Below are 25,472 nucleotides of genomic sequence, written 5' to 3' on the forward strand. Positions count from 1 at the left end.
AGGTGGGTACTAGAGTAAATTGTGATAAGGGTGCTCAGTGTCGTTAAAAGTTGATAATTGAATGTAAGACTAATTGACTAAACAAGGCAAGCAAATGGATTTGGTCAGCAAAAGAGCAAGTCGTGTGAATTATAAGCTGTAGCCTTGCTTGCATACAACAACAAATAATGTCTTGCTCTCCAATTTGAAATGTTACTGATATATGCTGCTTTACAGACTACTTGGTGGTAAACATTGCTGTTAGACTACTTTCTTTTGTAGTTATAGCCAAAAACACACTTGATCAGTTGATCTCATGTCATATTCGTTATTGATATCATTACACAATCTGGTGGAATTATCTCATATCTAAACACTCCAAACCCCTAACTAACAAGCAAACGTTGTTGATAACCTATCAACTCTGAAGGCAAACCAAACAATTTTATTTACCGAAATGGAGCCAAAGGATTTGGAGCTCTTGATATTTTCAAGCTTTTTAGCTCTTTGCATACTTGATCTAACATTCCCAGGAAATCCCGCACAATAACAAAGATTCTAAGCGGGTTAGCCTCATCCTTGCTCACATCACCATGATAATATTCTGTGATTTCTCGTACACTAATCAGGACATTGTTTTCCTCAGCTTGTAACTCCTTCAAGTTATTCTCTGCTTGGTTTAAGAAGGCCTTCATGGCATGGACAAAATTGCCATTTGTTTCTGTGTGAGCCAAATTTTTGATTACCAACTGCTGCAACTTAGACACTCCATCTGATAGATTTGAAACTGATGTTGCAAGAACATCCAAGTCTATCGATGCTGTTCTTTTCACGTTGCAAAGTTCAGTGCTCAGACCAGACACAAGTTCTAGACCCATCCTTCTGTAATTGTCTTCCTTTTCCTCTACTGTTCTGCTCTTCATGTGTCGGTCTATCTTCCCCATAATGCTGTTTGACATTCGAATTCCCTCCGAACGTATCATCTCTTGTACCACAAAATGGAGCAATGTAGTTTTCCCGTCTGTACCTTTGACATCTGCCAGCTTAAGGAGTGCATCAAGCTTAAATGCTTTTGCCCCTCCTCTGCTTGTTCCAACATTCATTCTATTTCCTGTTTTTAGCACAGCCTCTAGTAATTTTAAGAAGAGCCTGCTTGATCTCAGCTCTTTGCAGGCTTCCTGTGGACAAAAATGGAGAATAATTAAAGGTACAAAGGTGAAATAAAAACCATAGGGTTTGAAGTTGAACCTCACCTCGAGTACTTGGAATGAATTCCTCAGGTGAACAACCTCGTCATCAAAGGTGGCTCTATAAAGCATTGCTTCAATCCTTTGCAAGGCATTAGGTACTGTCAGTATTTCTTTAACTAGCTTCTCTGCTGATCCAAGTTCATTGATGTCTCCCTTGTAATTGGATAGCTTCGTTTCTTCTTCTTCTGTTGGTGCCATCTTTACCAGAGCCTCGAGTTGTTGCGAGCTCAAGCCTTCCCCTGCTTATTGACAATACTTGACTTTGTTAATGAGTCATTATGCAGTACTAACAAGTAGTAATGATTGACTGTCCTTTGCAACTTAATAAAGATGCGAATTTTGTAGATGTACCTTGTTTTATTGCTTCACACACCTTCTCAGATGTGGCATTCAGAGCTTTAGAGAGTATGGTTATGTTCTGGAGTCTTTTCGGCTCAAGGACATGTTTGCTTGGTGAGGGACTTTTGCCTTTTCCTTCATCATTGTTTAGTACATTCTTTAGGTTGTAGCCAAATAGAGATTCTATCATCTCCTCATCCAACCTGCAAGAAAATCCTTCTTTAAGCTCTGAATTGGGTCCTATAAAAAGAAAATGCCTTTGACAGAGAGACTAGTAATATAATACTCACTCGAATGAGCTACACCGTAGCTGGTCCCACACCATAGATCGATCTGGTGCAGCTCGAACTTTGTCCCAGTGTAGTGGTTTCAGTTTTGGCAGTGGAGAACCATCTTTCCCTAGTGGCGTGAATGGAGGAGGTGGCCCAGGTGGTGGAGGGGGACCTTTTGATGAGCTGGCCTTTCCATTAAGGAATGGTGGTGGACATGGTGGAGGTGGAATGTTTCGTGGACCATCTAGAATATCTGGAGTTTTTGGCGGTGAAGCTACGCCTTTTCCGGGGGTATGCTGTGATTCTGAAGATGATATATGTACCACCTTGGAAGAGTTAGAAGCTTTGAATGAAGGAAAAACGTGTGCAAACAGGGGCGGAGGTGGAGGTGGTGGCGGTGGAGGATTAGGAGCTAAAGGGGGAGGTGTTGGAGATGGTGTTGGATGTCTGTTGTCTTGCAGTCCATTTAGTGCATTTTCTATATTATGAGTTGGCTGCTCTTGGTCGGATAAAGGTAATTGAGGAGGGTTTGCTGGTAAACTATGGTTTGGGGAGAAAATTTCCACCGGATCACCAAAGCTACCATATGACACATTAGAAAGCCGAATATTACGATTACTAGATGAGCGCGAATCACACAAAGAATGAAACGATTCATCCTCGGATGAATGTTTATCAATGCCATCCATCATATCAGCATTCATAGAATTCTGATCATCAGATTCATATCTGCTTGATCCTGTATACTCATGAACTGATATAATCTCTTCAGCCAATGAACTGCTCTCCTTAGACTCAATCTGTATGGTTTCATATTCTGAATGCTTTCTCTCATATGATGTACTACCCTTGCTTCCCATTATCGATTTCTCGAAACAATCAGGACTTCCTCTCAAACACGTTTGCGGTTCAAGAACAGATGTTAAAGTGTCAATGTAAAACAAATCAGAGTTAAGTTCTTGGGTTACCTTCCTTGCTAAATTTTCAGTTACGCTCTTTGATCTCTCTCTATCCCCTCCTTGGTCGCTACATACCGAAGCCGTTCCAGTAGCAACCTTCTTATGGCGGTACGTCCTCTTACTAAACCATAGTAAAACTCCAAGAGCAAAAACCAATACCACCACTCCTGTGGGAACTACTACTGCAACTGTAACCATCTTTTTTGTTCCATTTCCTTGTTGCTGATCATTGTCAAGCTTGTGTACTGGCAGCATTGGCCGAGGCCGGGGTGACTGGTGATGATGATGATGGTGGAGATGATGCACGCGTGTATGGATAGCCGGCGCTTGTGCAGGAACCGGAGCAGGGGCTGGAGCTTCAGCTTCGATTGTATTCGGTGATGGAGACGGTGCAGGTGAACCATACTCTCTTCGTTTCATTTTGTTGTTAAAGGTTCTTAATCCAAGCAAAGCCCTGAACTTTTCCAGTACTGCACTATTATCCTCCCTAGAACTGGCTCTGATTTCGTAATCACTTCGTTCATCGTAAAACCGTAAACCCTCTGCTTCTTGCCAGGAAGCATTCACCATTAAAATGCTGCTTCCCATGTTATGATATGTAATAACAATGATGAACACCATTATTGTCATCATTGTAAGGGTGAACATTTTATGATGATGTCTGCTTTCCATTTTCATCTTTTTGGTCTCAATATAGAAAGCAAAGAAATGAAATGAATCCCAACTTTTCTGCTTAAAAAACCATACTAATTTCTAATTTGTATTACATTTTTTTATTTTTCTGATACTGTTGTTGGGTTGGGAGGTGAGAAGATCTAGCAGAAGAAGGAAGAAAAAAATGGAGGAGAGAGAAAGTCTTAATTGCTACTCCAAGGAACCCCTGAGCCTGGCAGTTGTAGTTGTAATTGGGCCTCATCTTTAATGTTTTTCTCTTCATGTTTATCTTCTGTCTTTCTCTCTCTGCTTTCCATTAATTCCTCTCTGACAATTACACTGTTCTAACTCCCCGTAAGCTAACACACGCACGCTAATAACAACCGTTATGAACTCGACATCTCTCGTAATAATGTAATCTAATACTTTTACGTTCGACGTTTCGGGTTTAAGTTATGGTTTAAGAAGATTATCTGCATGGTTTAAAAAGTGTCGGTTTTGTTATGGGTCGTAATCTTACGCAGTTGGGATACTGCCCTTATTCTTAAAACAAATGTTAACATGATAATGTAATCAATCAAGAGTACGTAAAAGTTTAAGTGGGCCACCATTTGGTTGAATTTGCCTACCTTGTAGTTGTAGGGGAGCTGACCTAAAGTCTTTAGGAGAGTGAAAGGTGGTAAATTTAGCCCTACAGTTGGGAGGAAACTTTTTTAGAATCTTCAAATTGACCTCTTTTTGTTTTGTTTGAAAATAACATGTAATTAAGGTTGGAAACATTAGGAACAGTATATCACGGCAAGATTGGGTATTGATTGATTACGTTGGGTACTTATATTGTCTTGTATTGGTATAGAATGTAAATTTACATGTTCGGTGTATTTTTTTAATTTTTTGGTTAGGTAACATAAATGATCCTATTAAATCGATACCTTTTACGAATTTAGCCAGCAAATCTCTGCAGGTCAACGCTTGAGAGTAGAGGAGGAAGGTAAGGAAATCTCCCTACTCCTAAGCATTTTGTAGTTAGTGTGGCTCGAACTTGTGACCTCAAAGTCATAAGCTAGTTTTCCACCAACTCCACCAGGCTTTGCTTGGTACATGTTCAATACATTTAGGTTGTGTGTACCCGAAAAATTGGAAAGTTCTTTTGTCCTGCATTGGTTGTCACATTGGCTTGATCACTAAATAAGTATAGAATGTAAATTTACATTTTCGGTGCATTTAGGTTGTGTGTTACCCTTGTTGGTATGAAACTACATTTATACTTTGTACATTTTCTATTTCAACAAATGAGCATAACATAATTAAATGAGCATTGCGGTTCATTTTGTAGTATACTTTGTTCTTAGATTGGTACACCCGAATATATAGTAGTTGGTATTCCGTAAAAATATCATCTGACTTGAAGTATATAGACATACGCACAGCAAAGAAAATTCTCACGTGCGTATGGTGCACTCAAGCCAACTGTTGAATATAAATTTAAAGAGTTTTTGGTGGTTGGTTTCCTTTGAATACGAGTAGGTACGTTTGGAAAATAAATTGTTATTGGTTATCTTCGCAAATAATGTGATTGCACATGGTTTATAATACTTGTGTCTTACTGTTGTTTATGTTCTAATGTGTTGTATGACTGGTCTTTCTCGACCTTCATGATGTAGTAACTATATTTCTATTAGTTTAGATGCCAATTTTCATAACAAATATTGCTTCATTTACCTTAGAAAATACTACAAAATAATCTCATTGTCAAGATTTAATTAGTTGTTGCAATGATAATGAATATTTTGAACTAATAATCAGATAACTAAATTCGGATAAATGTACGTTGTAAACACTACTCGTTGATCTAACAAGAAGTGTTGTAAACAACTTTATCTTCAAATAGTGCTAGATGCCTGATTAAATCGAGTCAATCAACTATGTGAATTACATATTGGTTCTTTCAAAACTCCCGTAAAAGCTAAACTTGTCTCTTTTAAAACTCGCATTAAAGGTAAGTTAAGTCCTCAATTGTCTATATAATCTAATCTCGGACTTGGATGGCTCAATGCCACCATTAATTACTATTGACTATAAATTGTTGAGCTAAACTTGGAGGATTAAATTGTTGCCTTAGAATTTAGATAGTTGGTGCTATATTGAGGCAGACAATGAAGTAAGCATAAGAGTATTACCCTCTTTGCACATGCACTCATACTCTTTTACCTAACAAACACACAACAACGTTTCTCAGAGAGATGGATACATAGCCCATACCTTCAAACTAACATAAAAGTATATTGTATGACAAGCATATTGGCTTGACTTAGCCGTCACTTGCCATGGACCATCACTTTTTTTTTTTTTTTTTTTTTTTTTTTTTTTGTTAAGCATGTATTTTTGTATGTTGTTTGCTCGTTATTTGGATTTTGTTGTGGTACCATGGGATAGTCTAGATATTAGGTATAGCGTATAGGCATGTAGAGAATCTAAGGGGATTGATAGCAAAATTACTCTGCGTCGAGCTTATTTAATATGGTCAAAACATTTATTCGTATCGAATAAAACTATGTATCTATGTTAAGTATCAAATAAAACTATGTATCTATGTTAAATTGACACTTTTTTTATGAAGTAAGGGCGTTTGTCACGTGATTGCTTATCAAATAGTGTCAATCATCAATTCATACTCATTGTATTAATGGTTAAATTAATCAACATTAACACTAGCCTAAGGATATAGTTATGCCAAAAAAAAAATGATGGCCTTTTGTGATTAGTAAGCCTTGGAAAGACAATCCATCAATTGGTTTGAAATCAATAGGAGTACGTGAATGAATAACATGAACAAATGTCCTTAAATGTTAACAATAATAAACAAAAGCTAAGAAAAAAGATTAAAAGTTAACTCAACTAGCAAAAAATATTTGATCATACCGTCTGATACAAGAACAATTAAATATTTACAGGAAAAAACTATTGCCATAAAGTAATCTTTCTAATAACCTAATGCTCTATCTAATACGCAGTAAAGTATGAGTATCATCTCACTACCCATTTCTAGCTTTCACACCCATTAATATTTTTCCTCACACTCAACAACCTACTTTCATACAAGTAGTGAGTTCATAATAGCAGGAATTTGCTCCCTTTTAAGTTGTATAATAAACTAAAGCGACCCCACCCTGGCCCACCTTCATCTAAAATTTTTGGGCTTTTAAAATGGGCTGGTATATATAACAAAAGAACCAGAATGATCGTGTTATTTATATCAAGGCCCTCTTTTATTGTCTGCAAGGGAAATTAGGGCCCATGTCAATAGCCCAATAAAAATATTTGTATCGAGTTGTGGAGGGTAAAACTATCATCAAATTACTTGGTATCAAAAATATTGTCACTTGTGTCAAAAAAAAAAAAAAAAAAAAATATTGTCACTTGATAGTTGAAATACTCGTCGGAAGAAACTTGTTATAGAACTTAAGTATTAAGGTTGCATTTTGTTCACCTTATTAAAAATAAAATAATACCAGTAAGTTTTAAGACTAATTAGATTCAAACATGTGTAAACATAAGGTTTTAATTACGTCTAATAAAACAATTTTAAAAAATTTAAGTGTGTGATTTAGAAAATACAAGTAGGACTATTACTGTTTTGAGGCAAAGGGAAAAAAGTTAGAACTTTCCAATGTGATCTCATCAAAAAAAAAAAAAAAAAAAAAAAAAAAAAGGAAAAGGGAGATGCAACATGCAACTACATATAATAACGTAAATTATGTTAATACGAGCAATATTTTTTTTCAATTCACATGGATTATTGAATTGGATTAGTTATGACCACTAATCTCAGTTTATATTAACTCCAAATTCTTAACTGGTGTGCGCAGCTAATCCATCAAAAAGGTCGCCTCCTTTACTTGAATTGTACTACGTACAATGTCTGGATTCATCTTTAAATTATTAGCCCAACTCAACCTTATTAATACTCCAAAAACTAGGTTAAGAATTTATAATTTTGAGAGAAAAAGAATCTATTTAAACATGATTACTGCTTTTTTTTATATATATATTACCTCCTACTGTTTTTTATTAGTTATACACTACTACCTTCGAATTATATTTTTTACAACTTTGATTTATTATTTATGCAATTAAAAAATATTCTGAAGTTCCAAATAATATTAAACATAAGTAGTGCTTGACCTATGAATAGTCAACTTCATTCTAAAGTGTTTTTTTTAAGGAAGCTTTATTCTTACTTTAAAAACTACGTACAAATAATCTTTGACTACTTAATAGTCAACTTGCTTTGCTAAACTTAAATTAGAAGAATTCTTTTTATAAAAATAAGGGAATTATCACCCAATGCTTTTTTCTATAAAAAAAAATATATATTATTCCTTCTATTAAAGGACCAACTAAACTAAATAAAAGTTTAACTTCATGATTGATGAATATTTTTATGTATACCCCTGGGTGCACAACCTAGGATTGATTTATATACTCCATCACCTTTCGTTCTTAAAAGCTCAATTCACTTTATACTTTAATATTTCCGTGGGTTTTTTTTTTTCAATATATGTATATCTTTGATATTAATATTTCTTGCATGCTAATTTATTTATTTTTGTATAAATCATAAATGTAGTCAAATTATTTTATTTTGAATACATATATATTAAGTGAGTTGAATTTTCATGAGCAGAGGTAGTTTATTGCAAAATCTTTTTTTATTTTTTTTTACTCTATGCGTGATTCAACATTAAGTCAACATAATGTATTTTTTTAAAAGAAAAAGTCAATATAATGTATTTAATAAGGAATTTTATTTTAATAAATGTTTAGTGAGAAGAATAAAGACGTAAATGGGATAGTCTCTCGTCTAGGGTTTGGTAGTCCTTTGCTTAAGGTTTGTCGTGTGTAATCTGTTCGTAAGCTTTTTCTTTCAATTCGTTTTCTCTAATTACAAATTTGTGATTCATAATTACTATAGAAGCGGGCTTGATCAAAGATTGGGGGAAATTCAAATTAACGGAGGATGAAAATGATGTCATTGGTGGAAACGGTGAAATCGAAGACGCAAACGCTTCGAAGGACCAACTCCGACTTGCGTTGGTTGGAAAATTATGGATTGTTCGAACCTTTAATGTTGAAGCTATGAAACGAACCTTGACGAAAGTTTGGAGATTGAATTATAACATTGTTGTTCGGATGGTAGAGACAAATCTTTTTGTCTTTCAATTCTTTAAAAAAGCTGATAAAAATAGAGTTATAGGGGGAAGCCCATGGTTCTTTGATGGGAAATTGCTTGTGTTAAAGGAGGTGCAGGGAGAAGAACAGCCATCTGAGGTGGTTTTTGACGATTCGCCGATGTGGATTAGATTGTTTGATGTACCCTTTAATAAACGTAACAAATCAACTATGTATGATATCGGGGAAGCTCTCGGTGGTTTTGTTGATTTTGATGGCTCTGACCCACTTGGGTGGGGTGAGTTCATGAGACTAAAGGTTATGGTTGATGTGCGAAAACCACTGAGAAGAGGTGTTTTCATTGCTGCTGGAGGGTCGAAATCAAAATGGGTGGATATCAAATATGAACGCCTTGGGGATTTTTGTTTTTTCTGCGGCATGTTAGACCACACAGATAAAGAATGTGTCGTCAAAGAGATGGAGAGGGAATCGTCGGACACGGTTGTGTACCAGTACGGTACTTGGATGAGGGCTTCTCCTCTTAAACAGTCTAAAAAGTCCCTTGCAGCGAGGGAAAAAGAGAGGGTGTGGGGTGAGAAGATGGATGCTATTAAACGTGGTTGTTTCGAAGCTGAGAAGCAAACTATTAGACTGGGGCCGGTGGGTGTGGTACGAAAGCTTCATTTCTCAAAACAGATGGAGAGTAGCCCGAGTACTCATCCCAAAGAAAGACAAGCGAGTTTAGCACTGGTATTTGACGCCCAAACTAATAAACATGTGTTACGTCTGCAAAGACTCTTAATGGATGTCGAGGTGGGATGTATTGGGGGGAAGGGGAAAGCAGATATGGCAGCTGAGGGGGAGTATGAGACAGTGGATAATGTGGGAATGGAGGGGGAGAAGGATGGGATGGGGTCTGAAAGGGGGATTAGTACGCTTGGAGTAATGGGGGAGCAGGTGGGAATTGGGAATGGTGTGGTGAATGTGGGAATGAAGCAGGGTGTTGGTGGTATGGTGGATAGTGTGAAGAGTGTGGGGAAGGACTCAAAGGGGTGGAAAGATACAAGAGAATGGATGAGGGTTATCAGGGAATGCATAATGGGGATACGATTGTAAGGAGTGGGGAGAGTAGGAAAAAAAAGAGGGCGTTGTCAGCTTTGGAGTATGAAGGGGAAAGTGTGTCAGTAGATGACAATGAAAAAAGGAGGAAGGTGAATGCTTTAACTCAATCTCGGGACAATCATATCCGAGTAGAGGGAGTTGGAAAAACCCAACCCCTCGAACAGAAATGAAAATATTAAGCAGGAACGTCTATGGGATTGGCAACCCATGGACGGAAAAGACTCTCCGAGATTTATGTTGGAGAGAGAGGCCGAATGTAGTGTTTCTGATGGAGAATAAAGTAGATAGTAGTGTAATGGAGAGGATCAAAAGAAGGTGTGGTTATGAGAATGGGATTTGCTTGAGTAGTAATGGTCACTCGGGGGGTACATGTTTTTGGTGGCGGGATTTGAACGTAGATATGATATCTTTTTCTGCAAATAATTTTGCTGCGAATGTGTATAATCGAGATGGGGTTCCTAGTTGGAGATCTATGGGCATTTATGGGTGGCCGGAGTCGGAGAACAAACATGAGACTTGGGATTTAATGAGGAGCCTCAAAAATTCTTGTAATATTCCTTATGTCATGTTTGGTGACTTTAATGAGATTGTAAGCATGTCTGAGAAGGATGGTGGAACTATTCGAAGAGAAAGTTTAATGAACGCTTTTCGTAGTGCCATTGATGATTGTGAGCTGCGAGATCTTGGCTACAAAGGTTGCATTTTTACTTGGCAGCGAGGGAATTATGTTGAGACGGTTGTGAGAGAAAGATTAGACAGGTTCTTGGGGGATGATGGTTGGTGCAACATATTTTCGAATTTCTCAATTCAACATTTGGCTAGAGTAGCGTCGGATCACACTCCTATTTTGCTTGACACTATTAATTATTATGAGAGAGGTAGGAAGGGGAAACTATTTCGTTTTGAGGCAATGTGGCTATCAAAAGAGGAATGTATCGAGGTTGTTTCGAAAGCTTGGAAGGAAGGTGATGGAAGCTCCCCGCATCAGCGTATAGCATTATGTGCCGAGAAATCTTACCAAATGGGCAGCAAAGTCTTTTGGGGAGATAAAAAAGAAAATTAGAAAATGTGAATCTGGATTGCAAGAAGCACAGGGGTCTCATGTTGATGCCTCTATGCTTGAAAAATGTGAGAGTTTGGCAGGGGAAATCAATGAGCTTCGGCGGATGGAAGAATCGTATTGGTATGCAAGGTCCCGGGCTAATGACATGCAGGATGGTGATAAAAATATGACTTATTTCCATAGGAAAGCAAGTCAGAGAAAGAAGAAGAACAACATTGATGGTTTGTTTGATGCAAATGGTGATTGGAGTACCGATGAGAGGCGAATTAGAGGCATTGTTTCGGAGTATTTTAGCTCCTTATTTTCTACCGACAGTCCTACTGACTTTGACGCAACTCTAGAGGGCGTTGATCGGGTTGTTACGGATGAAATGAATAATGTGATGGATTTGGAGCCGAGTGCGGCGTTAATTAAAAATGCTCTATTTCAAATGCACCCCAACAAAGCCCCAGGTACAGATGGAATGCATTCCCTTTTCTTTCAAAAATTCTGGCATATTATTGGCTCTGATATTATTACTCTGGTGAAAAATTGGTGAAAGGTTTTAATTGATATTTCGGACATTAATAGCACTTGGATTGTGTTGATTCCTAAATGTAATGAACCGAAATTTATGACTGAATTCAGACCAATTAGTTGTTGTAATGTGATTTATAAAATAATATCGAAGATTATGGCTAACAAGCTTAAGCCATTTCTTAATGATATTATCTCCATAAACCAAAGTGCTTTTATCTTGGGGCGGTTAATTACTGATGATGCCATGATTGCTTTTGAGATCTTCCACTCTATGAAGCGAGGGGGTGAAGGGAGACATGGAATGGTGGCCTTGAAGCTTGATATGAGCAAGGCATATAATAGAGTAGAGTGGAGTTTTCTGAAAATGGTAATGTGTAAAATGGGGTTTTCGGAGTTGTGGATTCGTCGGGTTATGGAATGTATCTCTAGTGTGTCATTCTCTTTCAAGGTGAATGATGAAATTTTTGGTTCGGTCAATCTAACCCGTGGCCTCCGGCAAGGGGATCCTATTTCTCCTCATTTATTTCTTTTATGTACGGATGCGTCCTCTTGTTTATTATTAAAAGCTGCTCATGATAAGAAATTAAGTGGGGCGAAGATTTTTAGGGCGGCTCCTAGAGTGTCTCACTTGTTTTTTGTCGATGATAGTATTTTGTTTGCAAAAGATACTCTACAGGAATGCTAAAAAATTGCTGATATAATCAGGGTGTATGAGAGATCATCGGGTCAGAAAGTTAATCTAGATAAGACAGAGGTTGCTTTTAGTAAATGGGTAACTGTCGTGAGAAGGCAAGAGATTGTTGATACGCTAGGTGTTAGGGAGGTGGATAGACATGAGAAATACTTGGGGTTACCGACGATCATTGGGAAGTCAAAGAAGGCCATTTTTGCTTGTTTGAAGGAGAGAATTTGGAAGAAATTGAATGGGTGGAAAGAAAAATTGATGTCGAAGCCGGGGAAGGAGGTGTTAATTAAAGCGGTCACTCAAGCCATTCCTACCTACATGATGAGTATATTTAAAATTCCGAAAGGCCTTATCGATGAAATTCACAATTTATTGTGCCGATTTTGGTGGGGCTCGACGGTGGATCATAGAAAGATGCATTGGCAAAGGTGGGAAAAATCATGCTTACCGAAGGCAAAAGGGGGATTGGGATTTCGTGATCTCAAATGCTTTAATCAAGCTCTCTTGGCAAAGCAAATTTAGAGACTACAATCAAATCAAAATTCTCTAATTTTTAAAATACTTAAAGTTAGGTATTTTAAGAATTCTTCGGTGATGGAGGCTTTGAGAGGTCATGACCCAAGTTACTCGTGGAGGAGTATATGGGGTGCTAAGGGTCTTCTTCGGGATGGGCTGGTTTGGAGGGTAGGTGATGGCAGGGACATAAAGGTTTGGAAAGATGTGGGGGTAATCAAGGAGAATAGGCCAACTGTGTTGCTCAAACCTGATGGGGTGGAGGATGATATGACTATGAATGAGCTTATGTTGGATGGCTTGGTAGCGTGGGACACAAATAAGGTCCGTGTTTTGATGGATTCGGAGACAGCAACTACAATTCTTTCCATTCCGTTACCTCAGTACATGAAAGCTGATAGCAAGTACTGGTGCTACACAAAGAGTGGGGTATTCTCTATCAGGACAGCGTATTGGTTAGCAAGAAGTGTAAATGAAGAGGTGGGTGTGGGCGGTATTTCGGAGGACATTTGGAGGTCAGTGAGGAGAATGAATGGTTCACCAAAATTAAAGCACTTTCTATAGGGAGCAGTGAAGTGCAATTTGGCAGTTAAGGAGCGTTTGGTGCAGCTAGGGCTGTACACAGTTTGGTCTGAACCGTAACCAAACCAGACCAAACCGTATTTTAGCGGTTTAGTTTGATTTACGGTTTATAAAAAACGGTTTGATTTCGAATTTTTTGTAAATTCAGTTTACGGTTTGGTTTGGTTTTTCAAAATTTATAAACCAAACCAAACTGTAAACCAATAAACCGTATTTTAATATTTATATAATTTTTAAATAAATATAAAAAATTATTATATATTAAAAAAAATTTTAAAAAAAATAATTGTTATTTTTATTGCAAATTTGTAATACAATTTAATCCGTTAGGCTAATTATTTAAACTTTATTATAAGTTAATGTAGTATTATTTAGCATTTTTAAGAAAAAATGTCATCTCAACACAAACCAAACCGCTGGTTTGGTCCGGTATCAATACTATTATGGTTTGGTTTGGTTTGCATTCAAACCGCACCAAACCAGACCATGTTCACCTCCTAGGTGCAGCGCCATGTGATTGTAGACGCTTCATGCCAGATTTGTGGGGAGACGAGGGAAACTATTATTCGTTCTCTCTTCCATTATACTGCTGCTAGCGAAATATGGTCTCACAGTGGGTTTGTGGATTTATTGACTGATGCACCCAATGATTCTTTCTCTGCTCGTTGGAGCTGGTTGCATAGCAAAGTGGAGGGTCAGGTTCTTAGACGCATGGCTGCTTTGATGTGGGCAGCCTGGAGATGTAGAAACCTGATTATATTTGACAACGATACGCTCAATTATGTTCTCCTTGCTGCTGGGTTTTGCAGATTTGTGTGTGATTATGATGACTATGCAAAAAGGGTGATATTGCAAACTGCACAGCCGGCTATTCGCAGCAGCGTGAATTGGCTTTGCCCTCCACAAGGTTGTCTCAAGGTGAACGTCGATGCTCATGTTCCAAATGTCGGTCCTGCTGGGCTTGAATTGGTGTTCAGAGATGAAAAGGGTAGCCTTGTCTTGACTGCTACTAAGCGAACCGAGTCCTCTGTCCCGGAATGTGTTGTAGCTCAAGCAGTGAGATGTGCTCTCCTCCTTCCAAAAAGATTTGGCTTTAGGAATATCTGGGTTGAATCGGACGCGATTAATGTGATCACTGCCATTACCTCACGTGTCTCGGGTCTTTCTCCTATTTATGTTATTTATGATGATATTAGTTTAGATAGAGCTTGGTTTAATGTGTGTTTGTTTTCTCATGCGAAGAGAAATTGTAATACCGTCGCACACTTAGTGGCGAGGTGTGATACGGGTGATTGTACGGAACTTGTTCGTCTTAGTTCCTTTTCCCAAAGTATTACTACTTTGGCGGAAATGGACCTCTCTTCGTGATTAATATATGCTCTATCTTTCCTTCAAAAAAAAAAGAATAAAGACGTAAATAATGTGGATATATGAATTTTGGGTATCATACAAAGCCCTCCGTATTAAAATACATCCTATACAAAACTTGAATTTTGATTTATTTGTTATAGAATAATAGAAATATTTTTTTAGGAGTAATGAACTTGTCATACATGTATAGCAGTATAATTAGTACTCCGTATTATTTAGTATGTACTTGATATATTTAGGACGATCGATCAATTAGAAATTGATGAGGGAGTAATATTTTTCCATTAGTTGATTTTAATAACTTGCGTCTTTGTTGATATACATATATTTTTTTTAATCGATATGATAACATATATATAAAGAACACTTACTATTAATATTATGTAAATTAAAGGTGTTAGAAGATATTGTTTAATCACCAGAAGAATGTCAAAAGATATCGAATTCAAATAGTTTTATTTTATTTTAGTATATTTTATTTTATTTTAGTATATTACAATATAAGGTTCATTTGAAAAGCTTGTGACTACAAAGACGCATATACAAAGGTTGTACTATTGTAAATGACATTTTCTTAGGTAATAGGTAGCAAAGTAAGCTAGAGAACTAAGAGCTATGAATGAGTGAAGTTGTGATGAAGGAAATCGTTATCAATGGCCTATACTATATATATATAGTCTATATGTAAACATGCAATCAAGATCAACCGACGAAAACACAAGTCAAGCAAATAAATTGCCTTAAATTTACGGCGTTTATCCCATTAATCTGTGATTACACTCACCTTAGTTTAGAGATTGAGTTGTGACTATATAATGTGGCAATTTATTTAAGGCAGTAAATAAATATAGGCACAAATAAATTGGCAATTTATAATTTGCAAACAGTATGCTTGGTGCAAATAAATATAGGCACAAATAAACTAAATAATATAGACACAAATAAATATAGGCACAATTTATTCCCACCTTCGCCAATTTATTTGCACCAAGCATACATTTTATAACAAACCAGTGTGTGGTCCGGGTGATGTCGCGGGTTGCTAGTTTATACTTGCTTAGTTTGCTAATCTAGTTCGATTGTTTAGATAGTAAGACTTGTTAGTTTCGAGTTGAAGTCTTGCTATAAATATTATTTAGTTGTCAAACTCAATCATTATATAATGGAAACAAATAGTATAATAAGCCATAGATTAACTTATCTAAGTTAACTATAATTTTGTTGGATAAAAAACACAATTAATAAATGGCTAACATGGTAAGACTTGTAACTTAAGACTTATTGGTCTTCAGTTCAAGTCTTGATATAAGCATTTTTTAGATGCAAACCTAATATATGTTGTGAAGGTGACATGTCATGTTTATAGTGACATGTGACACATATTGTTGACATGTCGAACTTAAAAAAGGTGACACGTGAAACATATTCTGTTTTAGAAACGCTTTTTAATATATAAGTATAGATATAGATTAACAAGTATTTGTGCCTATATAATGTGGCAGTACAAAATGATATATATATATATATATATATATATATATATATATATATATATATATATATATATATATATATATATATATATATATATATATATATATATATATATATATATATTATTTACCCATCTCATTTTCTTTTAACATTATTTTGATCATTATTACTTTGAATTATAAATTTATAAATATTATACTCCATAAAGACGATAATGTCTGTTTGATATGTAATTAAGTACTCATTAAAAATCTTGTCAAAAAAAATACTCATAAAAAAGAATCAAACAATATTTCGGATGACTAACTAAGCTTAAGTGAGTGTAAAGTGACTTGCCAATTGGAAGAAAAATTAATTTTCTTAAAACGTTTAGTTGCACAAATTTTATATGATGAATAATATAAATTTTTAAAAGTTTGAATCACATTTGATAAAAAAGTCCGAACACGGCGACTTTAGAATTAATAATTGCAAGAAATTAATCAGAAAGGTCAAAAGAACAAGGGAGAATGCAAGATAATTGAACCTTATGATGGTTTTGATTCTAGACCTTTTCAAAATCAAAACTACTCCAAGACAATAGGTTTGTGAGTTGTAACCTTTGAATTTTTTTAGCCCTTTTCCTCCCCTTGTTTCCAACTACCTTTTCTCTTAAACATACTCATAAAAAGTAGTAGCCTACTCTAATGGATTATTAATGTGATTAATCATATAGTACTCGTATTTGGGCTTCGAATTTATATACTTCATACACTCAATATGGCATATTTTGGGCTAAAAAAGACGAGATAGCCTGTGATAATTCTAGCCCAATAGGATCCTTCTACTTACGGAAAATATATATATATATATATATATATATATATATATATATATATATATATATATATATATATATATATATATATATATATATGACATATCTTGGGCTAAAAAAGTAAGGAGGCCAAGGGTTGATCCTCAACTACTTGGACGACTTGCCATCCCAACTAAAATCTACCCCTGCATAATTTGTTTTATAAAAAACAGTATGTAAAATATATATCCATAATCAAAAAAATATTAAAGGAAAAATAAATCATAGAAATATAATAAAAGTAGTTATTAGTATTATACTCTTATACAGTTATATAAAGTATATTATACGAAGTACACGATCTAAATAGTACTACAAATCAAAGTCATAGATTGCCTTAGCTATTGTAGGGAGACACAATATAGATTCTAGAAGTTGGGTAGGTGCACATTCTTGTCTTAATTGGCATGCAGGTTGTTATGTCATTATGCGTGGATGCGCCATGTTTAGTTTAATTTGAATGTTTAATTAAACTATGTTTGGATAATGGAGAACATTACATGTAATGTAGTTCATTAGTTTGTAACCCACTTAATCTCAAAATGCATCATTATCATTAATATTGGATGTGCTTATCATGGTTTAATGTAGTTTATAATGTAATGATAATACTTTTGGTGTGTAAAACGACCTCGATTCGACTTTTGATTTTTAGACTTAAAAAAAAAAATTGATAAAGAATCATACGGTGTGGTCGGTGTCTGTAATTACAATAATTACTCATATCTTTTTAAAAGATATAATAATAAAATCCTAACATTTAAGATTATGAATATATAATATTTTATGGAACATCTTTTATGGGTAAAATAAAATAAAACTATCAATTGTTTTAAAAATAATATTATTGTACACACAAATGTACGAACCTTTTACCAAAACAGCTAATATGATAAAAGTATTTATCAAAATGGCTAATTATACAAATTTAATTTCTAAAGTAGCTAATTTATAACTTGGAAGGAATTTATCTATTTCATATTTTTCTTTGAACCGGCTTGGTTCACTTTATTGATTTTTTTTTTAATTTTGTTTTTTGGTTTTATTTTAATTTTCTTAAAGTTTTTTTAAAGTTGAAAATTTTAAGCAATATACAAAAATGCAGAGTATGTAAGCAGTGGTAGAACCCTAATTTCAATCAAAAAAAAATCCCTAATTTTTTGTCTAGATCATATCAATCACAAAAATTTGGAATTTCAAGTAGTATTGTTCTATAAGAATATCGTAAATTATACGACAATAAGGGAAATAAAGTATTGTTCATCTTTTTCGGAGCAAATAAAATGATCTTATGATCGACAATTGTATAACTCTAGTTATTTATAATCAAAACTTGATTGTTCCTACTTACTTTCTACGAGTAAATTTTAGGCTTTTATCTTATTCCTTTTCTCCCTGTAAGTGCATTAGAAACTCTAGGCCTTTAGACCTTAATGTATTTCTATCTTAATGTATTTCTATTTTTAAAAAAGCGTTTTTTTTTTTGGATGGAAGTTTGGATCCTTTTTTTTTTTTTTTAGTGAACATTTATGTTGTGTAACTTTTTTAAAAATTGAGAATTATTGCAAATATATTATGTTGAATGTTTTTGTTTAAATTAATGATATTTTAAACTATGGTATTAGAATTTCCCACAGAAAAACAAAATTCCACCATTTAAAAAAAAAACTATTTTTTTTAAATAAAACCAATATATACATATATATATATATATAACCCATAATGTGAACCAAACCGGTTCAAAGGAATATAAGAAATAGATAAATTCCTTCCATGCAAGTTAATAAATTAATTAGCTAGTTTGGGAATTAAAATTTATGATTAATTAACCGTTTTGATAAATACTTTTGTTAAATTAGTCATTTTGATAAAAAATCCCAAATACACAACCCAATAAAAACTTGAGATGTTGAAATGTCAAATTTCCAATGGAAGAAATGTTTATAAATAGTCATTTTCATGATCAAGTGTAGTTGTGCCTTGGCCCCATACTCTCTAGCTAGGAAACAATGTGTTATGTGCTCTATTTTTCTCATGCGTTACGTAATGTATTGTTTATGTCTACATATTTAGATAACATAAAATCCCTAGTATTAAGTATTAAAAACTGTGAGGAGGGAAACTATACTTCGTGTCGATGATAGACTCGAACTCTTACCAAAACAGTCTTCCTGTTGTTCTCTAGCTTAATTAGGGTTAACAACCAGATTGATTTTGAGCAACTCTTCTCACCTTAGAAAACATCATTTATGTCTTAGCTTATTAGTTATTACAAGTATTAAAAATTATTGAGTTGATTTTGAGCAACTCTTCTCACCTTAGAAAACATCATTTATGTCTTAGCTTATTAGTTATTACAAGTATTAAAAATTGAGTAACGTCAAATCTTATATATTATGTAACAATTATAGATTATGTTTAAATGTCCAAACACGCCTTACAAAATACGTAATTTTAAAAGAATGAAAGAGGATGAAAAGAAGCCATACAATTATAAACCATTAATTGATTTTTTAGTGAGAATTTACAGCTAGACTCATAATGAATCATTGATCATAATAATTTTAAAAATTAATAAATAATTGATGGCAAAAAGATGTTTGTAAAATGTGTTCAAATTTTCTTATGTTGGCGTCACCCACGCGAAGCTGATAATAGCGACGTTGCTGATTGTTTGTTTTTTGTTTTTTTTTTTTTTTTTTTTTTTTTTGGTTCTGTTGACGTAAAGTTGGTCAATGGAGTTGATGATAAGTTCGTTAGTTTTGCAAAATGAACAATTTAGGCAACTATTAGCACGTTTTAATGTACCAAGTATATCCATATGTAAAGACCAAAACAAATAAAAAAAAAGTCATATTTTAAGATATTGCTAACTACTCCTAAATCCTAAGTACTAATTAACTTAGTTTTACCCAAGTTGAAAGCTAAGTTTTGAATAATTGCGTGTAATAATGTAATACCTAAGATCAATCATTCATTGTCTAGTTTTTTTTTCATTGTCTAGTTACCAATTGAAAACTTTAATATTAAATTTCTAGTGATAAGATTCATATGATATTGTTACATCAACACTATAAAAATTAAACCCTTTTTATGACCACCCATTAATGACATATCCAAGTCTCATACCTTGTATGGTGGTTAATGACACGATACGTAAATCTGTGACAAAACTCACAACAAAGCCCAAAAATCAATAGCCTATGAAATAACCAAAATTTACCCAAAAAATTCTCATTTTCTTCATTTTTTCTTTCGTCCTTTATTAGTTTCAAGCAAAACATTGAGAGACGTTGAATTCTCACCATTAGTGGTCGTAGTTGCTAGACTAAGGGTTTGTTCTCTTCAGCTTAATTTCAGTTCAGTTTAGTTCATCTTCAATCACTTCAGTTCAGTTCAGTTCCTAATTTCCTTCTCTCATAAACAATTCAGTTCAGTTTAGCTACAATCAGCTCAGTTCAGTAAATTAAAACAGGCACTTACAAATCGCCGAGTGGATCGAGTGATTTCTCCCGACCACACTTTCATTGTAACAAACCCTCCTCTAGCCACAAAAAATTGTAATTAGGCAAAATTATATCGATGTAATTATATTGATTTTAATTAGGCAAAATTATGAATTACTGTACTCTATTATTATTTTAAACAATACTAGCTTGAGTAATGATTAATTAGCTATAAAAGTATGAACGTAAAATTCTTGATTAGTTTTAAAAATATATGGTGTGTCTAACTTTGTTTGTGTAGAGCTCGAATACTTATTAATAGTTCGAATATACTAAACCAAGTTATTTTATTATATTAGTAGATTTAAGTTAAATTTCATTGGATCAACACTTTTAATGTTGTAATATGATACGGAGTACACGTTTAGAATAATAATAATAATAATAATAATAATAATAATAATAATAATAATAATAATAATAAATATACACTCAGCAAATATGATAAATTTTACATCAATTCAAGTTACAAAACTACAAAAGTCTCTCATGTTGGATTATCACTCAAGACAACATTCGTACACTGATTATTGCCACAAGTTAAGTTCGGAGTGAAACATATGTTGAATTTTTTAAGCCATAGATTAAGTGTTAGACATGCATGACTAAGAAATATAATAATATATAATGCAAATATATAACTTTCAACGAAATAATGTAACCACAATAATAATATCTAATATCCCAACTGATTAACTCTTGATAACTTTGGATAATTTCTCTAACTTTGTTGTTTAGCTTTAGCAGGATAATATACATCAAAACCCAACTAAGTTGCCTTTGCTCTTGTCAAAAAAAAAAAAAAAAAAAAAAAAAAAAAAAAAAAAAAAAAAAAAAAAACTAAGAGAAAAGGAAAGATAGTGATAGATGGAAAAAAAAATAGTGAGTTCAATTCACAATGAAGCAAATACTGTCTTTTCCTTTCTTTTTTTCCCTCATCTATTTTTGAATTCACTTTGGCTTACTTTTTTTTTTTTTATAGCTTTTGTACATTTCACCTTTTTATTTTATAATTGGTTTGCCATGAAACAGCTAGATGTTAACATACTACGATCATGACGATGTTCATGAATCCCATATCATGCCCGTCATGTGTTGGCTGGTGAGTGATTCGAATTGAACTCATTCTCACGGATATTTTATATGGACAAGTGCAACGTAATACTCTCAAGTACCCAATATAATTTACTCCGTATATACTTGAGTTAAGATTGATGTTAATTGTTAGTATTATTAAAACGAACAAAGTATAATTTATTGTAGGGTCACTGTAGAATAACAATTATTTAATTGTCATAAAGTAACTCAGGTCACCTAATATGATTTGATTATTTTCCTAAAAAGTCAACGTCAAATATGACGTTCCGTTGACTAGTGGAAGCACTAACGAAATTTGAAGGAAACAAGATAATGAGCACAACCACAAAAGGTATGATCCAATACGGAGTATATATAATGACACTAGTTGGACTTATTTTGCGAATTTGGAACTCCGTTTTCATATTAAACCGTTTTACTGAAGAAAACTTTTATTAATAAAAAATTATCTATAATTGTTATTTTTGTTTTATATCAATTCATTAAAACTTTTACACTAATTGGACTTATTTTGCGAATTTGAAACTCCGTTTTCATATTAAACCGTTTTACTGAAGAAAAAATTTATCAATAAAAAAAGTTATTTATAATTGTTATTTTAATTTTATATCAATTATATTCTTATTCATACATATGAGTAACCCTATTTATTCATAAGAGCTCCTCATTTTATCCATTAAAGTAACTCCAAATAATTATATGAGTAATATTAACTATTTTAGAAATAAGTAATCCTATTTATTCATTGGAGTAACCTTTATTTTTTTTTTGTCTTAAAAATTGAAAGAATAATTCTACTTATGTAAGAGATCGAGTGACCCCCCTTTTTTCATTTAAGTAACTAACATACGTTAAAGTAACCGCATTTGTTCATTACCGTAACCCCATTACTTAATTAATTGCCTTATTGTGAAGTGCTCACACTATGTGACTAGCCACATATAAGAATTTGTGAATTTTTAAACTATTTACTAATTTCACTTGTTGATTTAAACTAAGAAATAAGAAGTATATGCTTAATAAAGTTTGATTGGATTCATCTTGATACATATAATCCGTATTTGTTAATAGTTTTCGTTTTGGATTTATCTTGTTTCTTGTGCTTTATAAATTTGTATATGATAATACTCGTATTTAAATAATACGTACAAAATAATTTATTTATAAGATATGCAATAGTATTTTTAAAACTTGAGATGATGCAACTAATTGACTAAATAAGAACATAAGTATTCTTAATTTGATTGATAGCGTAAGCATAAGGTACGTGGCTTCTTAAGTTTTGTTCACACCATTCTTCTATCTATTAAAAATTCAATGCGTCTTGTTGATTTTACGCCTTTTATTAATAATATTCTTGGTCAATCAGCACAGCCGTTTATCCAAACTCATTTGTCGCCATGATGGATTAATCATTAATTCATTATAATTTAAATTAAATTAATATATAATCAAATCAGAAACGTGTGATTAGTTGGTCTTGGTTTGAAGTGTAATAACTTGAAATAGATCAAATCAATTTGAACTTCGATAGATTTTCTATCTGTTAAATCAGTAACAAAAACCCACTAAATTAACTTTATATCGCATTAAATTTACTTTACGCATACTTAATTAATTGACAATGGTATGTTCTACGAAGTAATTAATTAAGTACCTACACTTTTTTTAGCTCGTATATTTTGTACATGATCGAACTATTAATTGTTTTAAAAATGCTTGGTTAAAAAGTACTCCGTACTTAATTAATTGACAATGATATGTTCTAGGAAGTAATTAATTTACGAAGTATGAAGGAAGGTAAGAGTGATTCTCGAACTTATAACTTCAAAATTTCAAGGCAAGCTCTCCCTACTGTATCATCTCTATCAACCTTACTTGGTTAAAAAGTACTCCATAAATCTCTATTATCTCATCCTCATCCATCATCCATGTGCATGAATTTGTACTACTCAAATGTATCATACTACATATACGATTAAGTATTTAAGGAATCTTTATTATTGAAAAGGACATTACTACCGTACTTAATTACGACTGATTGAAAACATTGATTAATAAGTATTTGTTTGATATGGTGTTTATCACAAATAGTGAGATACATGTTTTAAAAATGAATTAATTAATATTTTATATATACCGGCCGGATATATGACTACGATTACTTAAACAAATTCGAAGAGTAAATCATGCACGCAATATATCAAATTTATGTTTAAGGGAATCTTATAATTATTCGATCATTTTTTTTTTAAGTTAAAGCTTAATAAAGAGATATATTGCAATTATTGAAAAATAAATCACATGGAGAATTATACGAAGTAATAAATAAGATAAGATGAGCTACAGCTGCAAGCGGTAAGATGTTATACGGAGAATTTAAAACATTTGCCCATTTTCATAATAAAAGACATACTAGTAATTTATTATAACTTCATATTGTACAAGTTTTTTTTTTCAATTTGAATGCGTTGTCAAAGTGGAGATCAATTAATAAACACATTAAGAAATTACTTGTCTAATTACCCCTAGTCCAAAAATAAGTGGAGTTATACGAGAAAAATGTAACCTCGTATGCTTAACAAAATAACATTGTGGGTTTTTTTAGGAAGTACAACATGGAAAACTCATTTTGCTATATACTTCAAGTGTTTAGAACTTTTCTCCCGATTTTAAGAGATACCCCTAATATTTTGAAGACGACAAACATGGCTGGACAAAATGGGACACTTTTTTTTTTTTTTTTTTGTTAAAGATTTTAGGATACTACAAAGGATCAAGGGAATATGTGGGTCTAGCAATAATTGGATAACTTGAGGAAAAACCTCTCACAGAAGCAAATCCTTTGCGATAAAAATTATCTGGTTTCATTTCAATGGCTCATGCATCATATTGTTAACATGTATGGCAAAGCTTTATTACGTAGTATAATGACAAACAAGTAAACAACTAGTTGCAAATTATTACAAGTGACTAGTTGTTGACTAATATATAGTGACTCCAGTAGTGAACTAGTGAATTGACTAATATTGACTTAGAGTTAATAGCGAATCTTGGACCAAAAAGTATGATGTAATAAGCTAAAAATTAAACCTTCAATCTTTTGTAAATAATACTTATATCTACTTAGCCATTGTGACACACTTTTTTATATTTATAATTAAAACGATATATTTTGTATGTCTAATATATCTACTAGATCCTATGAGTTTCAATGAAGATCATATACATGGAATCTCAAATTAAATGAATATGATAGGAATATTCTTCTCCATTTCAATTTTGATACTTTTCCCATTTCTTTGCGTCGATATAAAACACAAACAAACAAATGACACCTTATCTAGCTATCTCACATATGAGTAGTTTACATTCCTTTCAGGGTAAAGTTAGGGTCTGTTTACATTTACTTCAGTCCAGTTCAGTTCAGATTTAATTAGTTTAGTTCAGTTCAATTCAGTTTTAATCAGTTCAGTTCAGTTTTAATCAGTTCAGTTCAGTTCAGCTCTTAATTTCCTTCTCTCATAAATATTCATTTCAGCTCAGCTCAGTTCAGCTCCAATTAGTTCTGTTCAGTTCAGTTCAGTAAATGTGAACAGGCCCTTAGTGTCCTTTATTTATTTTCTCCGGTTTTTTTTTTATTTTATTTAAGTTGCATTACTTTAGTTTTTATGGACTTTTAGAAAATTATTGGAGTAGAGAGAGATAGAGAGGAAAAACAAATAGGGTCCATGTGATAGGAGAGTGAGATAGAAATAATGTATTCATTAAAAAAGAAAGTGATCTAACTAATTTAAAACCTTTTGTTTAAAAAAAGTGATGTATCTAACAAGAAATGGAGGAAGTATTTAACCTTGCTAATCATATGAGAATAAAAGGAACTCACATTTTATTTTTCCAAAGAAAATAAAGGACAATTACATGTCCACTTTTATCTTGGAAAAAAAAACCTTGTCCACTAGATCGGTCACCACAAACACGCAATAATTTCAATTCTTACGATCTCCTGTAGTGCTTGTTAAATCAAGCTTTTTCTGA

At 33.2% G+C, this 25,472-nt stretch overlaps 4 protein-coding genes across 5 annotated transcripts; 3 read left to right on the forward strand and 1 right to left on the reverse strand.

Moving 5' to 3' along the window:
* Positions 1–230: 230 nt before the first annotated feature.
* LOC145576195 (uncharacterized) lies at positions 231–3,656 on the reverse strand. Of its 2 annotated transcripts, XM_081633976.1 has the most exons (4): positions 1,859–3,656; positions 1,581–1,771; positions 1,233–1,468; positions 231–1,157 (listed from the first exon to the last, which is right to left on the reverse strand). In XM_081633976.1, the coding sequence occupies exons 1-4, from the start codon at positions 3,475–3,477 to the stop codon at positions 429–431; spliced, it is 2,775 nt and encodes a 924-aa protein (XP_081490102.1). In that variant the 5' UTR covers positions 3,478–3,656; the 3' UTR covers positions 231–428. The 2 variants fall into 2 exon arrangements, with proteins under 2 accessions (XP_081490102.1, XP_081490101.1); XM_081633975.1 differs by having other exon boundaries at positions 231–1,468.
* A 6,257-nt stretch (positions 3,657–9,913) lies between these two features.
* Positions 9,914–11,348, forward strand: LOC145575147 (uncharacterized). The gene is made up of 2 exons (XM_081633056.1): positions 9,914–10,712; positions 10,777–11,348. The coding sequence occupies exons 1-2, from the start codon at positions 9,914–9,916 to the stop codon at positions 11,346–11,348; spliced, it is 1,371 nt and encodes a 456-aa protein (XP_081489182.1).
* A 135-nt stretch (positions 11,349–11,483) lies between these two features.
* Positions 11,484–12,536, forward strand: LOC145575148 (uncharacterized). The gene is made up of 2 exons (XM_081633057.1): positions 11,484–11,824; positions 12,035–12,536. Exons 1-2 carry the CDS (start codon positions 11,484–11,486, stop codon positions 12,534–12,536), a joined length of 843 nt encoding a protein of 280 aa, XP_081489183.1.
* A 72-nt stretch (positions 12,537–12,608) lies between these two features.
* Positions 12,609–14,477, forward strand: LOC145575149 (uncharacterized). The gene is made up of 2 exons (XM_081633058.1): positions 12,609–13,042; positions 13,724–14,477. Exons 1-2 carry the CDS (start codon positions 12,609–12,611, stop codon positions 14,475–14,477), a joined length of 1,188 nt encoding a protein of 395 aa, XP_081489184.1.
* Positions 14,478–25,472: the final 10,995 nt, after the last annotated feature.

Source organism: Chenopodium album, chromosome 13 (assembly GCF_948465745.1).
Source record: "Chenopodium album chromosome 13, dcCheAlbu1.1, whole genome shotgun sequence".
Lineage (NCBI taxonomy): Eukaryota > Viridiplantae > Streptophyta > Magnoliopsida > Caryophyllales > Amaranthaceae > Chenopodium > Chenopodium album.